The sequence below is a fragment of the Melospiza georgiana genome, chromosome 21 (assembly GCF_028018845.1).
Source record: "Melospiza georgiana isolate bMelGeo1 chromosome 21, bMelGeo1.pri, whole genome shotgun sequence".
Classification (NCBI taxonomy): Eukaryota; Metazoa; Chordata; class Aves; order Passeriformes; family Passerellidae; genus Melospiza; species Melospiza georgiana.
This window is the reverse complement of record NC_080450.1, coordinates 1368750-1388167: the sequence shown is the minus strand read 5'-3', so window position 1 is coordinate 1388167 and position 19418 is coordinate 1368750. Positions and strand designations below refer to the sequence as shown.

General features: G+C 56.8%; 2 protein-coding genes across 4 annotated transcripts; one reads left to right on the top strand and one right to left on the bottom strand.

Annotated features, from left to right (window-relative positions):
• The first annotated feature begins 2544 nt into the window (after nt 1-2544).
• On the top strand, nt 2545-10935 carry COG1 (component of oligomeric golgi complex 1). Of its 2 annotated transcripts, XM_058038583.1 has the most exons (15): nt 2665-2922; nt 3359-3603; nt 4207-4388; nt 4889-5059; nt 5138-5291; nt 5448-5658; nt 5784-6539; nt 6753-6899; nt 7707-7868; nt 8113-8240; nt 8623-8731; nt 9284-9393; nt 9487-9562; nt 9921-9957; nt 10760-10935. In XM_058038583.1, exons 1-14 carry the CDS (start codon nt 2665-2667, stop codon nt 9936-9938), a joined length of 2727 nt encoding a protein of 908 aa, XP_057894566.1. In that variant the 3' UTR covers nt 9939-9957; nt 10760-10935. The 2 variants fall into 2 exon arrangements, with proteins under 2 accessions (XP_057894565.1, XP_057894566.1); XM_058038582.1 differs by lacking the exon at nt 9921-9957 and having other exon boundaries at nt 2545-2922.
• Nucleotides 10936-11267: 332 nt separating this feature from the next.
• Nucleotides 11268-19216, bottom strand: FAM104A (family with sequence similarity 104 member A). 2 transcript variants are annotated; one of them, XM_058038584.1, is made up of 4 exons: nt 19137-19216; nt 17300-17396; nt 13690-13752; nt 11268-12065 (listed from the first exon to the last, which is right to left on the bottom strand). In XM_058038584.1, exons 1-4 carry the CDS (start codon nt 19181-19183, stop codon nt 11829-11831), a joined length of 444 nt encoding a protein of 147 aa, XP_057894567.1. In that variant the 5' UTR covers nt 19184-19216; the 3' UTR covers nt 11268-11828. The 2 variants fall into 2 exon arrangements, with proteins under 2 accessions (XP_057894567.1, XP_057894568.1); XM_058038585.1 differs by lacking the exon at nt 13690-13752.
• Between the last annotated feature and the right edge of the window lie 202 nt (nt 19217-19418).

Sequence of the window (19418 nt, the reverse complement as noted above, 5' to 3'; positions counted from 1 at the left end):
GTGTCCCCTCGGAGCCAGCCTGGCTCTGGGCACCGTGCTTTGCTCCAGAGCCAAATCCTGCTCGGGTGGGCAGGAGGGGTTTGGGCTGCACCTGGAGCCTTCCCAGAGCAGCTCTGCAGCTCCTCGTGCTGGCTCCACACTGCCTTGGACTGAAGGCATCTCCTGAGCTGCACTGTCTGAGGGTTCCCCGCCCTGCCACGGTGGGAAGAGCTTTGTCTTTGTCACTGAGGGCTCCAGAACTGCCCCATGCCAGGCAAGGAGAGCCCCCAATCCAGGCTCAGAACTGATCCCAGACTGCTCAGGGAGAGCTTCCATCCCCTCCCTGCTGCTGCTCCGAGGGGAATCACCAGCAAAGGACACAGCAGACCCCAGAGCTGCCTCCCTGCTCTGAGTGTGGAGCTGACTGCTGCTGCTGCTGCTGCTGCTGCCCAGGGCAGCCCTGCCCTTCCCTTCCCAGCCTGGCACCGGCCCATCCTGAGGGGTTCCAGCTCCCCTCCCTGCCTGCTGCAGGGCCTGTGAAAAGCCAGGAGAGGAGAGCCAGCCTGGGAGGATGCTCCTCTTACACAAACATTTCACACTTCTAAAAATCGAAACTTAAAATTGCAACACTCCTCCAGCTGCGTCCCGAGCAGGAGATGCTGAGGGATGCAAAGCCTGGCCACTCCATCCATCCATCCATCCATCCATCCATGGATTTTATCCCTCCATGGATTCCACCCCTCCATCCCACCCCACGCCATGTCTGATTGTAAATACATTGTAAATTGTATATTCTGGCTGTGCCCAGGGGGTTTTTCTCTTCACTCACACAGCCCCACAGGGCACCCTCCCCGTGTGCCAGGGCGTTGGTGGCACCAGGAGGGACCACAGGGGCTGCTGCCACTCTGCCAGGTGATTTCTGCAGCCCCCAGCAGCCCTGTCCATGCCTGTGTCCCTGCCCTGGCAGTGGCTCTGTGCCACCAGGACGTGCCCAGGTCGTGTCCCTGCTCCCAGCCCTGTTTTCCTCCCTAGCAATCATTCCTCAGTGTCCTGATGTGGGACTGAGCCTCCCTGCAGCAAAGGCTCCTGGCTGCCATGGGGAGGGAAATAAAAGATTTTCCTACAGTTTCTGGTTGTGTGTGTGTGTGTGTGTGTGTTGGAGCAGCGGGATACGAGCCAGGCTTGGGCACCTCCCTGTGAGAGCATCCCAGGACTGTTCAGGATGGAAAATCCCTCAAATATCACCTTGGCACTGCCCAGGCCACTGTCCCCAAGTGCCACATCCACACACCTTTAAATCCTTTAATTCAGGGATGGGGACTGTCCCAAGTGCCATATCCACACATCTTTAAATCCCTTAATTCAGGGATGGGGACTGTCCCACTGCCTCTGTCCCCAGGTGCCACATCCACACACCTTTAAATCCTTTAATTCAGGGATGGGGACTGTCTGCCCCCCAAGTGCCACATCCACAGGGCTTTAAATCCCTTAACCCGGGGATGGGGACTGCCCCACTGCCCTTTCCATGCAGAAATTCCTCCTGATGTCCATCCTGCCCCTGCCCTGGCACAGTTTGAGGCAGTTTCCCCCCGTCCTGTCCCTGGGAGCAGAGTTTATCAATTCCTATAAACAAAAAGTTCAGTTTTGAGCAGCTGTGCAGCCCAGCAGCACCAACACTGCCCACAAAAATAAAACAAAGCACCTGGGATTCTTTTTGTTCCCATCTCAATTTGCAGCACAAACTGGATTTTAATAAAACACCCGAGCCCACCCGCTCTTCTTGCAGAGCATTCCCGTGGAGCTGGATCCCGTCTGGCTCTGGATCTGCCTCTCCCTTCAGGGCTAGAAAGGACCTTAAAGCTCAATCCCTTTCCATCCCACCCTGGATGGATTTTGGGGCAATATCCCGCTGCTCAGAGCGGTGTTTTTGGAAGGAGAGGATGGGCAAACACCCCCAGCCCTGCTGGAACCAAGCAGCCCAAAGCGCCCTGAGGGCGAAACCTGCCGGTGTGTGTGGAGTGACAGCGGCACCCGCAGGCCGCGGAACCCGACCCGTTTCCCGGGAAACGGGTAAGAGAAAGAAGACGCAATTAAATAAACAAACAAACTATAAATAAAATAAACAAAGCGGCGTTTGCTCCCTTCTGGCCGCGTCGCTGCGGCAACGCGGCTGTGCCCGGCACAAAGATGGCGGCGCTGCCATGGCAACGGCACAGGGGGTGTGGCTGTGCCCGGCACAAAGATGGCGGCGCTGCCGTCGACATCTGGGGCTGGATGTGCCCGACACAATGATGGCTATGCTGCCACGGTAACGGCACCGGGGGGCAGCTGTGCCCGTTACAAATATGGCGGTGCTGCCGTGGCCACATCCCGTGTGCCCGTTACAAATATGGCGGTGTTGTCGTGGCCACATCCCGTGTGCCCGTTACAAACATGGCGGTGCTGCCGTGGCCGCATCCCGTGTGCCCGTTACAAAGATGGCGGTGCTGTCGTGGCTGCCCTCCCGGTGCCCGTTACAAAGATGGCGGTGCTGTCGTGGCCGCCCTCCCGGTGCCCGGCAGAAAGATGGCGGCGCCGCCCCGCGGTGACGCCCGGAAGCGCCGTCCCCTTCCCGTGCCCAAGATGGCGGCGGCGGCCCCGCCGGTGCGGGCCGGGCCCGGTGCCGGTGCCGGTGTCGCGGCGGCGATGGCGGCGCGCGGTGCCGAGGCCGAGGCGCTGTTCGAGGCGCACACGGCGGCCGAGCTGCGGGCGGTGGAGCGGCGGCTGCGCGCCGGCATCGAGCAGAAGCGGGAGGAGCTGCGGCAGATGGTGGGCGAGCGCTACCGGGACCTCATCGAGGCGGCCGACACCATCGCCGAGATGCGGCGGAGCGCCGAGCGCCTGCTGGGCGCCGTCAGGGGGCTGCAGCGGGGCGGCACCGCCCGGCCCGGCCCCGCCGGCACGGTGAGCGACAGCGGGGCGGCCACGGAACCCCGCGGGGCCTCTTTCCCCCTTGGAGCCGCTCTTTTTCCCCCACTCCATCTCCCTGCCTGGCCCCTTCTTCCGCTCCTTTCCCACCTTCCCATCCCGTATTCTTGCCCCTCTTTTATCCCCCTGTCTATTCCTCCATCCCCTCTTTCCCCCTTGGATCCATTCTTTTCCCCCTACTCCTGCTTGGCCCCTTTCCCACCTTCTTCTCTCCACTTATCCCGTATTTTTGCCCCTCTTTTATCCCCCTGTCTATTCCTCCATTCCTTTGTTCCCTCTTGGACCCACTCTTTTCCCCCCACTCCATCTCCCTGCCTGCCCCCTTTCCCACCTCATTCTCTCCACCCATCCCATATTTCTGCCCCTCTTTATCCCCTGTCTACCCCCTCATCTCCCCGTGTTCCCCCTCCAGGCTCGCCCACCGGCTCACCAGAGTTTCTACGGGGCTGCAGCCCAGCTGAAGCTGCTGCTGGAGGTTCCCGAGCAGGTCTGGGGGGCGGTGGAGGGCGGCCGCTACCTGCCCGCGGCCCGGCTCCACCTGCTCGGGGCTCACCTGCGCCGCCAGCTGCAGCTCGACACGCCCCGAGCCCGCTCCAGCGCCGTGCTCGCCCGCTTCCCCATCCTGCTGCGGCAGGTGGCGGCGGCCAGCCACCTCCGGTGAGCCGGGAACGGGCACGGAGCGGCCGGGAAGGGCTGGGTGAGGAGGGGATGAAGCCCTGGCTCAGGTTACCCAGAGGAGTTTTGGCTGTCCCATCCCTGGGAGTGTCCCAGTGCCCCATGCTGGAAGCTGGATGAGATTTGCCTGGTTTAGGGATTTGGAAGTGCCGGATGCTAAAGTTCCCTCCCAGCCCAAAGCGCTCGCTGTCAGTGGCTCAGACACAGCCCAGGGAAGGCAGGACAGAAATCAGCTGCAGCATGGTGGGAGAGTGATGCTTGGCCTGTGCCAGGAGGCTCTGTCACCTGGGTCCCACAGGAGAGCCCAGGGCAGGTGCCAGGCTGGTGGCGCAGTGCCCCAGGGGTGCCCTGCAAAGCTGGCAGGCAGGGACAGAGGGATGCGAGGGAAAATCCCGTGTCCAGCAGCACATCCTGGGGGCTCCATCAGGTAACAGGACAGGACTCATTTAGGGAGATCCTTTCCAACCCAAAACATTCCACTTCAAACATCTCCCCAGCCCTGTATTACCCAGATACCAGTGGGCAGAGTCCCCCACAAGCCGTGGCGTGGCTCGGGCAGTGACTCGCAGCTGGTTCCCGCGGCAGATCCACCGTCCTGCAGGAGAGCAAGGCCCTGCTGCGCTGCCCCACGGGCTCGGAGCAGGCCGTGGCAGAAGCCCTGTGTGCCATCATGCTGCTGGAGGACAGCTCCCCTCGGCAGGCCCTGGCTGACTTCCTGCTGGCCAGGAAAATGGCCATCCAGCAGCTGCTGAACCAGCCCCACCACGGTCAGTGCCACCGGGCTGCCCCCACTGCAGGGAGGGGAGAGCCCCAGAAACTGAATGGGGAGATGGGAGAGTCACATCAATTGGGAAGGTGGGAGAGTCCCATAAATTGGGAAGATGGGAGGGTCCCATAAATTGGGAAGATGGTGAATAGGAAGATTGGAGATTGCCATAAATTGGGAAGATGGTGAATGGGAAGATGGGGGGGATCCCCATAAATTGGGAAGATGGGAGATTCCCATAAATTAGGAAGATGGTAAATAGGAAGATGGGAGAGTCCCATAAATTGGGAAGATGGGAGATTCCCATAAATCTCATGGTGACAGGGACACTGCAAAACAGCACCAAGATTACCAGTTGTCAGGGGCTTTGGCCAAGCCCACCTGTACTGAGGAGGCAGGTGGGGCATTGAGTCCTTTGCCCTGCAGCCCTCCCTGGAAGGGCCCCCAGTGCCTCTGAGCCGTGCTGAGGGGCTGCCCTGGCTCAGAGCCCCCTCTGTGCAGGCGCAGGTATCAAGGCCCAGGTGTGTTCCCTGATGGAGCTGCTCAGCACCACGCTGTTCCAGGCCCACGCTCTGTTCTACACTGTGCCCGAGGGGGTGCCCCCGGAGCCAGCCCTGCCCTGTGGGCTGCTCTTCTCCACCCTGGAGAGCAGCACGGGCCAGAACCCCGCAGGTGAGGCCTGCACCTGCCCAGGTGTGCGGGCAGGAGGGCAGGGTGCCCGTGCTGGGCTGAGCCTGGCTGTGCCTGCAGGGAGAGGAGGGGTGCTGCAGGAGGATCTGAAGCTGAGCAGTTGGTTCAAGTACCTGCCCGAGTCCGTGGTGGAATTCCAGCCGGCCCTGCGGACCCTGGCACACCCCATCAGCCAGGAGTACCTCAGGGAGACCCTGCAGCAGTGGATCAACATGTGAGTGGGACAGGGCAGTCCCAGCCTGGCTGCTTCCTCCTCATCCCCTCGTCCTCCTCATCCTCACCCTGACTGAAGCAGCCAGAGGCAGCACAGCACACCCAGCACCCTGCGCCAGGGCCTCACCTGCTCACAGGGGTGAAACTTTGCCTGCAGGTGCAGTGAAGACATCAGGACGGGAGTGAGGACGCTGCTGGTGTACGTGAAGAGCATGAAGGGGCTGGCAGGGATCCGTGATGCCGTGTGGGAGCTGCTGTCCAGCGAGTCCAGCAGCCACAGCTGGGAGGCCGTGTGCCGGCGCCTGCTGGGCAGGCCTGTGTCCTTCTGGCAGGAGCTGCTGCAGGAGCTCTTCCTGGACAGGCTGCAGGTGGGTGCTGAGCCCTGGGGAGCCTTGCTGTGCTCCCCCAGGAGTTGTCTCAGCCAGCTCACAGTGCACTCAGGGTGGGTTTTAGTGTCCCATTGAATTTGGTTTTTCTCCTGGTTCCCTTGCAGACTCTGACCAAGGAAGGCTTCGACTCCATTTCCAGCAGCTCCAAGCAGCTGCTGGCTGCGGCCTTGCAGGAGCTGGAAGCGAAAGGTGGCAGCGGTGCCCTGAGCAAGCAGATCCAGCTGGAGCACAACGTGTCCCTGTTCCTGTGGTCGGAGAGCCCCGGGGACCTGCCCGGGGACGCGGCGTGGGTCAGCGTGGGGCAGCGCGGGCCCTTCGCCCGCAGCGGGCTGGCCATGAAGGCGCAGGCGCTCACGCCGTGCGTGCAGAGCTTCTGCTCCACGCTGGACTCCAAGCTGAAGGCCAGGCTGGAGGATGTCCTGTCCTACCTCCCCGGGGACGACTCTGTCCCCAAGGAGCCGCCGCGCTCTGCCTTTGACCGCTTCGCCGACGCCGGCACCGTGCAGGAGCTGCTGCGTGACAGCTGTGTCACCTGCGTCCAGCACCTCCTGGGCTGCGTCCAGGAGCAGCTCCAGAGCGCCCAGAGCCAGCTGGATGCCCCTGGGGATGCCAGGCTCAACGCGGTGCTCTTCATGGCCAGGCTGTGCCAGGCCCTGCCCGAGCTGTGCCCGCACCTGCAGCGCTGCGTGCTGGGCCGGGCGGGCGGCGCCGAGCCCAAGGAGCCGCGCTCTGCCAAGAAACTGGGCAAGGGCAAGGCCCAGGAGGTGCCCCCCGAGCTGGCCAAGTGGCAGGGGGTGAAGGCAGAGCTCCTGCAGCAGAGCCTGGTGGCTTACCAGCTCTGGAGCTCGGCTGTCACCAAAGTAAGGAGCAGTTCCCTCCTCAGAGGTGGTTTTGGGGAGGGTTTCATCACTGGGGCTGCCCAGAGCTCCCTGTGCTGCTGCCTGGTCACAGGGTGGCTGCAGGGGCTTGGTGTTCATGAGGGTCACTTTGAGGGGTGCAGCAGGTCACAGGCAGGGTGGCCTTGGCTTTGTTAGAAGTGTCCTGTGATTGGGACTTTCATTGTTGTGCTCCAGGCCCTGGTTCAGTGCTTCACCCACACGTTGCTGCTGGACACAGCTGGCTCTGTCCTGGCCACAGCCACCAACTGGGACGAGATTGAAATCCAGGAGGAGACCGAGTCTGGGAGCAGTGTGACATCCAAGATCCGGCTGCCAGTGCAGGTACGAGGGACAGCCTGAGGGACGAGCCCAGCTGGCTCCAGAACCACTTGCTGAGTGCTGGGGAGGGTGTTTGGTGTCACCAGCAGGGGACAAACACTCGGTGGTGCTCTCTGAGACACTCACCTCATGAGGACAGAGGTCAGAGGAAGGAAATAGGTCATTATTGCTGTTTATCTCTACGAGGAAGGTTGGCCCAGATCCTGTAAAACTGAGCCAGAGGAGGACTTAGGCCTGGTTTAAACACAGAGGTTCCATGGAAGCTGGGTGCATCGGAGGACAGGGCTGCAGCAGTGGGACTGTGGAATCCTGAGGGAGCTGAGGCTTCCCAAGGGTGTGGTGGTGGCACAGGAAGGGCCTCACAGGGACAGAGCAGGTGGCAGAGGGGAGGAGAGCCAGGCCTGGAGTGAGTTCTGTGTTTGCACAGCACGGGAGGGGCTGGACAGGGAAATGCAGTGAGCCTTCTGCAGTGAATTCTGTTATCTGAGGGGAAAAGCAGCTGGGTGAGAATGCAGGAGGCCCAGGAGGTGAGGGAAGAACACCCCCAGGGAGTGGGTGGGCAGAAGATTAACAGGCAATTCTCTTCTCACTGCACTCAGTGTCTGGTAAAATCTTTTGGGGGCTTTGGGAGCCGCTGTAACCCGAAATCTGGGGTGTCAGTACCCCAGACCCTGTGAGATACCTGAGCCGAGCTGTGGGGCAGAGCTTTGTGGCTGCTCTGAGTGGGACCCTCCCACCAGGCAGCAGAAGGGATGTGGAGGGGAATGGAGTTCACAGAGCAGCTGCAAACAAACTCTGTTCTCTGCCCAGCCCTCGTGGCACGTGCAGTGCCTGCTGTTCAGCCTGTGCCAGGAGGTGAACAGGGTCGGTGGGCACACCCTGCCCAGGGTGACCCTGCAGGAGCTGCTCAGGAGCTGCATGGCAGAGGTGCTGGCTGCCTATGGGAAGCTGGTGGAGCAGAAGCAGGAGAAGGTACCTGGCTGTGGGATGGGAGGGAGGAGGTGGCTGGGAATGCTGGGGCACATCCAGCTCCTGGAACAGAAAAATGACAGCGTTACAATGCCTGTCCTGCCAGCTGGAAAGGGAACACCCTGGAAAGGCAGGCACCAGATTTCACACTCTGGTTGTGCCTTGGCCTTGGTGTTCTCAGATGTTGCTCCTTGGGCAGTGTGCCCTGTGCCAGGGAGGAGCCCATTCCTGCCTGTCCTGTTTGCAGAGGCCAGACAGCTTCCCCCTGACCCAGAGCAGAGCCCTGCAGCTACTCTACGACCTGAGGTACCTCAGCATCATCCTGACAGCCAAGAGTGAGGACACAAAACCCAGCAGGATCAAGCAGGACTCCGGGTATGGCACATTCTGGGGTTCACATCCTCCAGCAGGGCTTTGGGGGGCCCTGGACCAGTGCAAGCTCCAAGCTCTGACACTGCACAAACACCAAGCTCATCCTCAAACCAGAGGAGGGTTCTGGGGCCAGGTGTCCATAGGATACCCTCAGAGGGTGCCCCTGGACAGAGCAGTTGAGCTTCCAGCCAAGAGTCAAAGCCCTGGGAGGTGCCACGGGGAGCAGTTTGGGTTGTGTAAGAGCTGGGAACCCTTGGGGCAGCTGCCCCTGTGCCGAGTAATTCCTGCTGTGCTCAGTCACCCCAGACAGGAAATCCCTGGCTGCTCCAGAGCTGGCATCACCAGGATGTCACCCCTGACAGGAGCTCTCTTGCTCTGCCTGCAGGATTGAGAAGGTCATCGACTTCCTGGAGGGACACATCGATCCCTTTGACCTGGATGTCTTCACCCCACACCTGAACAGCAACCTGAACCGCCTGGTGCAGAGAACCTCGGTGGGGAGCAGGGCTGGACAGCAGGGAACTGCACAAAGCCTTCAGCAGGGCAGCTGGGCTGGCTTTGAGCTGCTCAGTGCCTCGAGATAAGCACTGGCACTTGCCTGCAAAGGGGAAGAGTGCTCAGTGCCAGCTGGAGATAAGAGGAGCTGGCTGAGCCGGCTGCACGGCCCCGCTGCTGTGGGGCTGCCTGAACTTTATCTAACAGGATTCTCTGGAGCCTGTGCCACACTAATTGGGTTAAGTGGTGCTGAAACAGGTCTGGCACTCAGCTGTGGGAATGATTAAACACCAGGGTTAAGAGGGAGGAGAGAGGCACTTCCTGTTCACACTCAGTGCTGATGGTGTGCACTGGATTTACCACGTACTGTGGGGTCAGCTCTGCAGGAACCCCAGATCCACACAGCTCCTGGTGCCTTCCAGCTTCTCTTCCCCAAATCCTGGTGCCTTCCAGCTTCTCTTCCCCAAATCCTGCTGCCTTTCACCTTCCCCAAATCCTGCTGCCTTCCAGCTTCTCCTCCCCAAATCCAAGCCTCTGCTGGTGCCTTGCAGGTTCTGTTTGGGCTGCTGACTGGGACAGAGAACCAGTACACGAGCAGGGGCGGCGCTCTGAGCTCGCAGGAGCTGCACAACATCCTGCCCTTAGCATCCAGCCAGATCAGGTGAGGCACCCAGCTCTTCCAGGCATCCTCCTGCCTCTGGGAAGCTGCTCTGGAATTTGCTGCTTCCCACATTTCTTTCTTCCATCTCTTAAGGTTTGGACTCCTGCCACTGAGCATGTCGAGCTCAAGGAAGAGCAAGTCCACTGCCAGGAGCACAGAGAGAGTCCAGGTTGGTGTTTGAAGTGAGCTGTAAAAATAGGAATATTTTCCCAGTGTTCATTGTCCCCCTGACACTGGAGTTTATGGGCAAAGAAGAAAGTAGCCAAACATTATTTCACCTGATTTTTATTTTCAGTAAAATGAATCATTACGGCAGCACAGCAGGGGATGGGGTGGATTTCTCCAGGACTGTCCAAACCCCACCCAGCCTTTGCCCCTGTGGTTTTGGGGCCACTGCTCTGTGGCAGGCAAAAGCCACTGCAGGGGCAGTGAGGGTTGACAAGGATGAGGGCAATGCATCAAAGCTCATTAAAGAGGGTTGCAGGAAAGGCTGAGGGACAGCAGCTAATGCTTGAACTCCTTTGCAGTGGGATGCTGCCCTGTAACCTGAGGAGGCCTGGCCAGGTACCCCAGCCTAGTGAGGCTGTCCTGCTGCTGCTCCCCTGGTGCTGAGCTGTAGCAGCCAATGTTTCTGTTGCTCCATTTCCCCCAGTTTAAAACATCTGCTTTGTTGGAGCTCTGTGTGCTGGGTGAGAGCCAAGGAACACCTCAGTGCTGTGGCAAGCAGCAATTCGTGTTTCCTTTACTTATTACCAGCCCAATCTATCCCTGCTGGTCTTGGCAACTGGGACAAGTTGTTGAGTTGGTAAGAGCCAAGACAAAGAGGTCAAGGCCTGGTTTCACCAGTGTCATTTGAGATGATGTTCAATTTCTCAGAGCCCTTAAGGGCCAGACCCAGCAGAAGGGGTGTTTAAAAGCCCAGAACTTGCCAGCAAAGGTGTTCCTTACCTCTCACAGCTCAGCTGGATTAGAGCATAGCAGTGTGCAGTGGTGTCTGCCTCGTTCTGTCAGTCCCCTGAGCTCTGTGCTGTGCTCAGCACACCCGTGTCCTGTGCTAGCCACACTTCCCAGCATCCCTGACAGATGCTTGCTCCTCCTTCAGTGCTAAAACTCTTCTGGAGAGGTTAAAATCTGCACTTCTCCAGGAACAGCTCCTGCAGGGGCACCGGCTGTGCTTCTACCACGCTGTGTGAGGGTTTTGCTGAGTGTTCCTTGGGGTTTTATGAGCATTGAGCGACATCTGCCAAGTGCCTGTTGCCAGCAGCAGCGAGGTGTGTGTGTGTGTGTCACTGCCCTGTGCTGCTGAGGGGACAGAGGGAGCCCCGGGGCTGCTGTGACAGTCAGAGTCACTTTTGTGTCCCCCAAGGGCCAGGCTGCAGCTGCTGTGCTGCCCAGGGAGGACGAGGCCCGGCCGGGCTCGCTGTTCCGGCAGCTCCTCACCGACGACGAGGACGCGGCGGCCCCGTCCCTCTTCAAGCTGGGCTGGCTCTCGGGCATGACCAAGTGAGGCAGCAGCAATAAAACTGCTCTGGCTGTTTGTCTCCACTGAGATGTGTCTGTCTGTCTGTCTGTCCCCTCGGTGACACCTCCGGGATTGTCAGGATTCCCCTCCTCAGAGCAGGGCGTGGCACGGGAAGCAGGCACAGCTTGGATTGTCCTTGTCCCCTGGCTGCTGCGGCAGAGGTGGAGCTGCTCTTTCACCTCCTATCCTCACATTGTTACAGTCAAATTAAAGGGGAGAAAAGCCAAAACAACCTACACACTAACAGGAAACAAAACATTTCACAGCTGGGAAGGGGTGCTGAAGCAGGGTGAGATGCCTGTGTCCTCCAGGCACCACCTCCCTGCTCTGAGAGGCCCCTGCAGCACCTGCTCTGATTTCACATTTCCCTGCCAGTCCTGCAGCACTGAGGCTCATGAGAGAAACCTCGTCACCCTGAGCTGGGTGGGAGCTCACAGGCCTAAGCACCTGCACTCGCTGCTCCTGTTCTCACTAACTCTAAATGCTCAAATAATTATGTTGCCAAATAATTTTTTAACTAGTTTATTGAAATTAAAAAAAGACTTATAAAACTGAAGAGGAACGCTTAAGAGAACTTTACAGAAAGCAACAACTTGCTAACAGATTAGGCAGTCGATTGGAATTGGACAGTTTGCAATCCTATAACACATATGTGGACTCCTCAGTCTCCTCTTGCCACGTACTTTAGAACCACCCCAAAAAGAATCCTATAAAAATTGCTTCAAAGCCCCTTTTGCATTGCAATAGTGCAGCAAACCACAAGTAAACAATCTCCTGTTAACCTGTTATTTCAAATATAGACTGAAAAGGCAACAGGCAATTTTGTGCAATTCCATTTTAACAAACTTTGAAGTTGAAATATCAAATCTACACAGTGCTGTCCCTTCACAGAAGGCAGGGAGCTGCTGGGTCATCATGTAGGGAGGCGTCCCCGGCTCTGTAGGCTGTGGAAGTGGGCTTCCTTCAGGATCTGGTTGATGTGGAAGTAAGGACCTTGGCTTAGTGCAGACTGCTCGTGGAAGGGCTGGGAGGAGACAGGGCTGGATCCTGCAATCCTGGGGTTGAGGCTGGACTCTGCTCTGTCGGGGCTGTTGATGCTGCTGCTGCTACAGCTGCTGCTGCTGCTGCTGCCGCTGTCGCTGCTGGAGGACTGGGACACACAGAGGGTGAACAGCAACATCAGACACTTCCTCCTCACCCCACAAGCCTTTAGGATAAACCCCTCCCTTCCACACTTCCAGCCCCATGGACTGATTACATCCACCTTGGCACGGAGAGGTTGTTGCTGCCCACGCCAGTGTCACAGAGCTGAAGGGACAAGCCTTCAGCCGGGGTGCAGTGGCCTCCAGGGTGTTGGATTTCAATCCTCCCCAGTTAAACCCCTCAGCTCTGCCCCCAAGCCCACGTTTGCACTAGTGAAGTTTGCTGGGGTGATCCGAGAAATGGAAAATAAAGAACATTCCCAGGGAGCTGCAGTGCCAGTGCAGGCAGGGCAGGGTTGGCACCAGAGGTTTCAGGGGAGCACCATGCAAAGCTCTTTCCTACAAGGCAACCCCAAAGTGAGATCTGAAGCATCCGAAGCAAGAGCTGTGAGAAACAAATGCACACAAGACCCACTTGAAGTCTTTGAACACCCTACCATCAATACTCTTCTCCCAGTTAAACGCTCCATGGCAGAGTTAACTGGAAGAGTTCCACAGCAATTCCACACCAATTTACTGAACATGACAGTGAAAGAGCAACAGGCACTGAGGAATTGCTCATGCAGGAAAAAGAACTCAGCATTTGACTGGGATAAGAGGCCAGGGCTCATTTGCCAGCATTTAGGACAACCACATTTCACGGGCATGGCTGGAAGAGCATTTGCCATCATCATAAGGGATTCAAAGACATAAAACACCATTTAAGGGCTGCTAAGGAAAGGTTCCATTAGTTCCAGTTTTAGTTTGTGTGATCTGCTGGTCAGGACCTGCAAATATCTGGGTGAGTCAATCAGCAAGTGGCTACTCTGCCACCCCATAAATGATTCATCAAAGCAGACAGAGTTAAGTGACAGCAGCTAAAAAAAAAAAATCGATATTTTTCTAAGGATTAAGCCACACAAGTCACAGCTTTGTGGCCACATCAGAAGAGGACAAATTTCACTAAATCCTCAGGGATTTACCAGTCAGCACCTCTTCCAGAAGGGCTTCACCAGGAGTAAATCAGGAATGGTGCAAACTGCACCCAGCAGTGTGTGTGTGTGTAAATCAGGAATGGTGCAAACTGCACCCAGCAGTGTGTGTGTGTAAATCAGGAATGGTGCAAACTGCACCTAGCAGCATGTCTGGAGTAAATCACGTACCCAGCAGTGTGTCAGGAGTAAATCACACAGCCAGCAGCGTGTGCAGTGCCCAGGGAGGCACTGGGGATGTTTGGGTAGAACACAACCCTCCCCCCGGCCCTGATCCACCATCGATCCTGCCCATCCAACCCTGACAAATTCCTTTGTTTTGCTAAGCACCAAAAACGCTTCAGCTCTGTGGGAGCACAGCAAGCCAAGCCAAGGGCCCCGGGCTGCGAGAGGGGAGAGAAACACAGCGGGGTCATTGCCCAGGGAGCAGAGATGGAAGCACGGGAGCCAGCAGCCCCGGTGCCCACACCAGAGAGGGAGAGAGCCCCGGCAGCACAGGGAGGAGCTGGGGTGTGCTGGGCAGCGCAGCTGCTGTTGCAGAGCAGCACAAAGGGTCACACGCGATGCCGAGGGGGCCCAGCAGCCTCGGAGAGAAACCCACCGCACAGGACACTTTGTTTCCTTTTAGTCTGCGCTCCTTAGTGGGCTTCGTTACAGCCACCTTCTGCAAATCAAGGTAAAAATCCAAATGAGAAGCTGGCCTGGCGTGCTGCTCGCGTTTCACATCCCAACAAACATCTTCCAGCTGTTAGCAGTGAGTGTTGTGTGCACCTCAGAGCTGGCAGCGTGTCCTGGGACGTGCTTCTGACACCCCAGGCTGTGACAGGGGGGTTGGTCAGGCCCTCTTTATTTCCAGTTCTCTAAGGCAAAGGTTCACTAGCACTGGCACCCCCTCATCACTGCCCACCTCACATGGAGCAGCTACCACGTCCCCAGGCTGTGGTGCACGTTCTGAAACGCATTTGGACTACAATCAGACAAGAAAAGAATCCTTAAAGACATCAAGTCAGCAAGACAGGCATCACCAAAGCTTTACAGGGGCAAAGGAAAAGCAGCCCAGTGATATTTATGAGTACTTTAGCTATCAAATGCAGCCCACTGATATTTATGAATACTTCAGTTATCAAAAGGGCATCTTCAAGGTTTACTGGGCTCATTAACCCTTCACATCACACTTCAAGTTTTAAAACAAACAAATGTCCTGTTAAATGTGCAGATCTGGGACAATCCCTCGGGACAGCAACTGCAGAAAGAGCCACTCGACCCCTGCTGCTCTCAATGCCTTCCAAGAGGAGTTCAACAGAGCCACGGCCTGGTTTTAGTCAGAACTGAAGAGCAGCCCTTCCCTGGATAGTGGGGGACAAGAACTTTGATTTGATCTGTGCCAAGAACCCAGCAGTGTTCCACTCCTGCCCAGAACAAAGAGGAACCGTGAGAAATTGGGGTTTGCAGAAGTTGTTCAGGAAGGAAAGGGTCAGCCAGAACACTCAGACTCGCTTCCTTCCCTGGGAAAACCAGAGCAAAGGGCTTGCACTGGGGATTGCCCAGAGCTCAGCTGGGAACCTCAGCATTGCCCTTGGAGCATCCACTGCAACCCCAGCATTGGAGCATCCACTGCAACCCCAGCATTGCCCTTGGAGCATCCACTGGAACCCCAGCATTGCCCCATGAGGATCCACTGCAACCTCTCCTGGCCTGATCTGGGGACAAGCAATGGATTTCTAAGCACAGGGCAAACAACACAGCTGAGCTCCTGGAAAAGGGAGGACAGGCTGAACAGGAAGGGAAATTCCATGGCAAAGGCTCTGCCTTGCTAATGTTTAACCCTGGCTGCAGCTGCAGCCCTGTGGCCATGGACTGAGCCCAGGACAGAGGTTTCTGTCACCTGTGAGTGGCTTCTCCAGGAATGGCACATCCTTACAGCAAGTGGCCAAAAAGCAGCACTGCTGGAGACTGAAGAGAATCTGTTTCCATCCTGGGGAAGCTGGAAGTGCTGCCTGTCCTGGGTGAAGGGACAACGCAGAGGCAGAAAACAGCAAATCCTCTGGAACTGGATGTGATGAGGATGAGCAAAGGCAGGGACTGAGGGGTAACATCACAGAATTGCCCAACTTTGAACTGCCACTGAGGAAAAACCTCCCTTCACCTCGTTCTCCAGAGCAAAATGTGCAAGACAAAAATAACGGGAAGAGATCCTGGCAAAAAACACTGCCTGACTGCCATCAGGTTTAAAACCCTGCCTGACTGCCATCAGGTTTAAAACCCTGCCTGACTGCCCACCCTGAGGCTGTGCTCTCAAAGAGGCCTCACTCTGCAAGAGGGAACAGTCAGTTTGAGCCAAAACAGCCCACGGGAATCAGGACTTTGGGTAATGTTTCACAAAAAGCAGGTGTGCAATGCCCTGTGATGAACAGCAACTCTCCTGTGCTCTTGGAAGTCACAAATTGCTCCCATTCCCCTTTTCCAGGCAATATCCCAAATCCAGGGGGGATTTTAACCAGCCAGAGGTGCCTTTGCACACAACAAACTAAATGCAAGTGTTGCGAAGTGGCTGAGACTTTCCAAGCTGCACCAATGGGCACAATGAGCACAAGGATTTCTCCCCTTGGCACAGGAAGTCCTTAACCAAATGTTGGAATAACCCAGATTTAATCTCGTGGCTTGAATTTCTGGGCATGCTCAGCTGAGGGATCTGACAAGAAAAACAAGCCAAAAAAAAAAAACAAAAAGCAAAAAAAGCTCCATTCATCAGGAGAAAACATTGGGAATTCTGTTCAGTGCTGTTTGAGAAGCTGTGCCCACATTCCTCAGCAGGGAGAGCTCCTCCCTGCCTCACACCAGGGTTTAATGAGTTAAAACCAGGCTTTACCAGGCAAGGGCATGCAAGAAGCAGGGTCTGTGTTAGGCTGAGCTGTTCCAGGGCTGCTGCCACCCCTGGTGTGTGGCACTGCCAGCCCTGCCCCATCACCAGGTGCTCACACTGCAAGCCAAGGTGCTGCTTCTGGCACTCACCATTTCCTGATATCCTTAATTTCATTAGTGCCACACTAAATCCGTGCCAAAGCTGCTTTGGCTTTACCCACCCTACACACACCGAGGGCTCTGACCTGTGGGACAAGTGATCCAGGGTCAGCTGGCACAAGGCAGGCTGCTGCTCCCAAAAAACCCCAAAATGCAGAGTTTCCCCCCTGAAAACACAGCAGCTTCCATCCCAGGGGATTCCTCTGTGATGGAGAGCAGCTCTTAGGGCATTTCCAGCATTCCTGTCACTTAATCTACTTGTCCAGGTTCACAGAGAGTTTCCCTCACAACAGGAATGTAGAAATACCCATTTCCAGATTGTAAAAGAGCTCCAAGTTACACAGCAACTAAATGTTTTCTGTTTTTCAATTAACAGTTGAATAATTGAGACAATTCTGTAATAATTCAGACTGTAATTGCTCATTACAATCCACTTTCAAAGTGAGGAGGCTCTAAAAAACTGAGGATATGTCCAAAACCTTCAAAGAAATTAATTTCATTAACTTCAGAGTGCTCTGCACCCTTTTTCCATGAATGTTTTACAACACAAGGACGTGGCTCACAGTGAATTTTCAGGTGATTCACCCAGGTGACATCTGGCAGCAGTTGGGAAATCAGCAATTTATTTTTTTTAAGACAAGAAATCTCAAATTACACTGAGAAAACACATGTCTGGTGAGGGGTAAGAGAACAAGAGTTTATCTCACATCCAGCAAAAAAAAAAAAAGGAAAATATGAGAAAAAAACCAACGAGTTTTGAGTTTGTCTTGCTTAAACTGAGCAGCTCTACCAGAGCATTTTTTGCACATCAGATAAGGCCTGTCTGGAATGTGTTTTGTCTTTCTCCCACAAATAATCACCTCCTGTGAGCAAAGGCAAAGCTGATGGTCAGGCACAGTGAGCACAGGGACACATCCCCCCAGCTCTGGGCACAGCTCAGCCCAAACCAAAACCAAAACCCTGGAAATTCTTTCCCTGGGTGCTGCAAGGCAGGATTTGAAATTTCCTCCCAGAAATACTCAGGCCAGGCATAACCAGGCTCACTGGAAATGCTGATTTCCAAACTGATTTCAATCTCTGATGTCACCAAGCCAAACCTCACGCCCTCAAACACAAAGCTATGAAATAAACATGGAAATAAATGCACAGATATTGAAATGCAGCCTGGCTTTGGCTGGGAAGGCTCTCACCTCAGTGTCCCACGAGTCCTGCAGGACAGAGCTCCTGGTGCTACGTTTGCTCTGGGGAACGTGACCATCCTCTTCAGTGCCATTCCTCCTCCTCTTCCTGCAGGCAGAGGAAATGATCAGTGAAAGAAAGCCCACTGAAAGCTCAAGAAACAGCTCATTGATCCATGTCCTCTGAAGGCACCCAAAAACGCAGGGATAAATGAAGGCAGGGTGTCCCCAGCCCCCTGAGGTGCTGTGGGCCCCCACATTTCCCAGAGAAAAGGATCCTGCTCCTCACAAGATGTTTCCTATCGGTTTAAGGGACCTGGATTAAAACCATCCTCATTTAACAACTGCCAGCCTTGCAGATGTAGAAATAATCAGAAATAATCCCTGGGCTCAGAGTGACACCTGACAGGCTGGGGACAGCCCTGGGACGAGTGGCACTGAGCACATCTCCAATGATTCACCTGCTCTCACCACCCCACAAGGACTCTTCAGCCTCTCCCCTCTGTCTGGAGTCACATTCCAAAGCAATCACATTTCCCAAATGAGGTTTTGTCAGGAAACATCTTGTGCAAAACAAACTCTTCCCTGTCTCTGATGTATTTCCCACCTTCTCGTGGCACCTTGCACTGTCTGGCATGGTGGGTGCAGGTTTTAACCCCGTTTTTATCCAGATCTTTGCAGGCATCGAGGCAAAGCAGAGCTGGGAGGAGCACAGTGCTGATATTCCCAGATGGCAGGAGATAAAGGGAACACCTCAACGACCAGGCTGGACAGGAGCTGGGACAAGCTGGGGTGGCACTGGATGGCACTGAAGGTCACTGCCAGCCCACGATTGGTGATTCTGTGCCACCAACACAGCAGCTGCTGCTCCCCAGCAGCCTCCCAGAATTCCCACACAAACATCAAACGATTCCTCCCCGCCCCACAAACACGACGAGTCAGCCAGGATCCAAAAAAACACGGGATGGAGCCGTTCTGGTGTGCCTAAAATTAACCCGTGCTCGGATGAGTCAAAACACACTCGAGGGAGGCATCCATAGGTATTTATAACCGGCTCCTCTCTGTGCGGCAGGCTCTGGCCCACGCCTACAGCCCGGAGCTGCCTCGCTGCTCCCCATCCCTCAATGGCAGGCACCGAACGCTGTCCCTCTGTCCGGGATTCTCCTCTGGAGCCTCTGCCTCCTTCCTTCCCCAACCCCTGCAGCGACCTCCGGGCTTGGGGCACGCTGGGTGTTTGTGCCCATGGCAGGGGGAGCACGGGATGGCGTTTGGGGTTCCTTGCACCCCATTCCCCAACTCCACAATCCCCCGCGATCCCTCAGCTTCTCCCTCACATCCCGTGGTAGGGGGAACACGGCCCGGCCTTTAGGGTCCCTTCCACGCCATTCTCCGACCCCACGATCCCTCACAACTTCCCAGCGCCCACCTGCTCCACAATCCCTCAGATTTCTCCCCCACATCCCATTGCAGGGGTGGCATAGGATGGGCTTTGGAGTCCCTTTCACCCCATCCCTTGACTCATGATCCCCCCTCAGCCTCTCAGCTCCCACCTACCCCACGATCCCTCAGCTTCTCCCCCACATCCCGTGGCAAGGGTGGCACAGGACGGGCTTTAGGGTTTTCCACCCCATTCTCCGACTCCACGGTCCCCCTCAGCCCCTCGGTGCCCACCCGCCCCACGATCCCTCAGCTCCATCCCCCGCATCCCCTCACCCTCCGGAGCGCCCCCAGCCTGCCCGACCCCCGCAGCCCCGCTGAACCCTCCGAGCGCTCGGTGTCCGCTCTCCCCTTGCCCTGAGCGCGGCCGCTCCTTCCCCCCGCTCCCTCGGGCCTCGCCGCCCTCACGCACCTCTGTCTCGCTCCCCGCTCGCTCGGCAGCGGCTGCCGGCAGCTCATGGCGGGCGGGAGCGCGGCGGGGCGGGCGGAGGGGCCGCGCTGAGCGGGACGGGCCGCGCCGAGGAGCGGAGGCCGCGCTGAGGGGCGGCAGCGCGGCCCTGCCCGGCCCCGAGCGCCGCTTCCGCCGCGTCCGCCGCTTCCGCCGCCTCGCCCTCGTGACGTCACGGCGTGCGCCGGGGCGGGGGGCCGGGATATTGTGACGTCACAGCGCCGCCGCGCGGGCGGGCTTTGTGAC